The sequence below is a fragment of the Hyalella azteca genome, unplaced genomic scaffold (assembly GCF_000764305.2).
Source record: "Hyalella azteca isolate HAZT.00-mixed unplaced genomic scaffold, Hazt_2.0.2 contig6127, whole genome shotgun sequence".
In the NCBI taxonomy this organism is placed as follows: Eukaryota; Metazoa; Arthropoda; class Malacostraca; order Amphipoda; family Hyalellidae; genus Hyalella; species Hyalella azteca.
In genome coordinates, this window is record NW_025936295.1 from 148,188 (window position 1) to 150,591 (window position 2,404).

Below are 2,404 nucleotides of genomic sequence, written 5' to 3' on the forward strand. Positions count from 1 at the left end.
AAAAACACAATTAAATCTCTTTATCGAAAATTTGCGATAAAGAGATTTTATCAAAAAAAGCAACGAAGAGAAGAGCCCTATTTTGTCAAAACAATTGTGGTGGGCATTTAAAAGATATTATATTTAAAAACTAGGATACTATATTACCATAAAAATGTTCTTCTTTTAAATAAAACAAGTTTCAACTTCATAACGTTCTTAGTTTTTTATTCATTAACAAATTAAAAGTGTCAGTTATAATTCTGGTACACCCTGTATTATGATTTTCTATTGCGTGAGCTAGAACATTTATTCCAGCTCATTTATGTACGAAACATTCCTGCCAATCGTTTTGTAATCGTTCGACGTTGTTTATGTAAAATTATCGTTCAATTAGGAATAGAAAATTTATATTTTTTTGTTATATGTTATTAGGTGCTATAGCAATTGCTAATACTTATAATCATATGAATAATTATATTCATAGGACATAAGCCAGACCACATATAAGGATACAAACAAAATACAAATTTCATTGCATTTATTTGTTTCGGATTGTTGACATGAAAATACGAACTCGAGAGCATATGTAAGTTGACATTGTTGGCACAAAGGATATGACATAGTAACATAACTCGCGTACCATTTTAACAACAATTTAGTAGTAATATCATTCAAGTCTTATTTTCGGGAATCTATTTTACGGCAAGTAGTGCAGCAGAACAGAATATATATGCCATTTTTTTTTTTAATTTAAAAGAGAGGTGGTTTACAGACGTGTTCTCCCAGACACTTGTCGAAGCAGCATTTGTCCACTCCATTACAGGCATTTGTCTACTCCCTTGCAGCATTTGTCCACTCCCTTGCAGCATTTGTCCACTCCCTTGCAGCATTTGTCCACTCCATTGCAGCATTTGTCACCTCCCTTGCATTTTTTGTATTTAATTAAAAGAGAGGTGGTTTACAGACGTGTTCTCCCAGACACTTGTCGAAGCAGCATTTGTCCACTCCCTTGCATGCGCCGTCGTTGGAGCAGAGCTGTGGAGCACGGAAGCGAGGACAAGTTGGCCGCACGGGAGGACAATATCCTGGCTTAGCGGCCACGATTCCTGGAGCTTCCAAGCCACTCTCGCAGCAGTAGGCCTGACCGAGGTCTGTCTTGCACCAGTATCGGCACGTGTCGCTCACCGGTCCGGCGAGACCGAGACCGGCGCCTGGGCCGAGACCGATACCGCCGAAGTTTGGCATCGGGCTGGCTTCAACCGTAACCAACACTACTAGTGCAGCGCACAAGAGGGAGCGAATCTGCAAATAAATGACAGGATTTTAAATTAATTCTTTAAAAATACACGAATTTACGAAATAATTTTTACAAAAATATTAGTTGAATATAAATATCCTGATGTAAATCACATATTTTAGCTCCCATGTTATCAGATGATTGGTCACCGAAGTTAAGCGGCAAGAATAAAATATTTAATAGCTTCGGTATGTAAATCATATGAAGTATGGTTATATCAATGATGGTTACTGAAATCATATCAAGCTAGAAAAACTAAAGTCCGCAACGGAAAAATACATCTAATGTTATAACATAAATTTTTTATACTATGCAAATTAATAACAAATATTTCTGACAAATCTAGTGAAAAACGAACAAAATATAGAGACAGAAGGGCAAGATATATTTTGCTTTCGAGTCAGGTATACATACACATATAAATTAACGTAATTACGTGAAATAGGTTAAATTATATAAAATAATATATACTCTGAAACATACACATACATGTATGTTGGTGTAGTTTGGCAGCAGTTTTTCTTTAATGCAGGTTTCATTAAAGACCATGCAGAGAGCATTTCTTATTAACAATTTTCTTATTGTTTATCTATATTCGGCGAATTAGGCTCTTGATAGGAACTGAAAGGTCAAATATCAGCTTTCCAAGGGACATTTAGAGCTGGACTAAAGAATGAAATATATAAATATGAAAGTCATTTTAGACTTTCATATATATATTCATGTATATGAATGTATATGAAAAGCATATAACTCACCATTTTAAGGAGCTGTGGTCAGATAATCGTGTACGCAATACCAGATAGCATAGATCTCAGCACGAGACCTACATGACCATCCTCTTAAATACTGGCCGTATTGAAGGATTTCCGCTCTTTGTTGTTGTGGGACTCGCAACTGCGGACCAGAAGTCTCATTGTAAACAATGCCAGGCCTATCGCAGACAGATGGCCTAGCAGTGTTACGAAAACACAACGAACAATAACATTGTTATTTGTTTTCGACTGATTTTCCCCAACCAAAGATAAAAGAGAAATGAATTGAATTTTAGGACAGCTGAAAATATTTTGAGTTACAAGTGACGATGATACAGGGTGCTTTCTGGAGTGTTATTTGCTACGATAA

General features: G+C 35.9%; 1 protein-coding gene across 1 annotated transcript; it reads right to left on the reverse strand.

Annotated features, from left to right (window-relative positions):
- Positions 1–505: 505 nt before the first annotated feature.
- Positions 506–2,118, reverse strand: LOC108669034 (perlwapin-like). Its single transcript, XM_047880749.1, has 2 exons — positions 2,038–2,118; positions 506–1,284 (listed from the first exon to the last, which is right to left on the reverse strand). The coding sequence occupies exons 1-2, from the start codon at positions 2,038–2,040 to the stop codon at positions 925–927; spliced, it is 363 nt and encodes a 120-aa protein (XP_047736705.1). The 5' UTR covers positions 2,041–2,118; the 3' UTR covers positions 506–924.
- Positions 2,119–2,404: the final 286 nt, after the last annotated feature.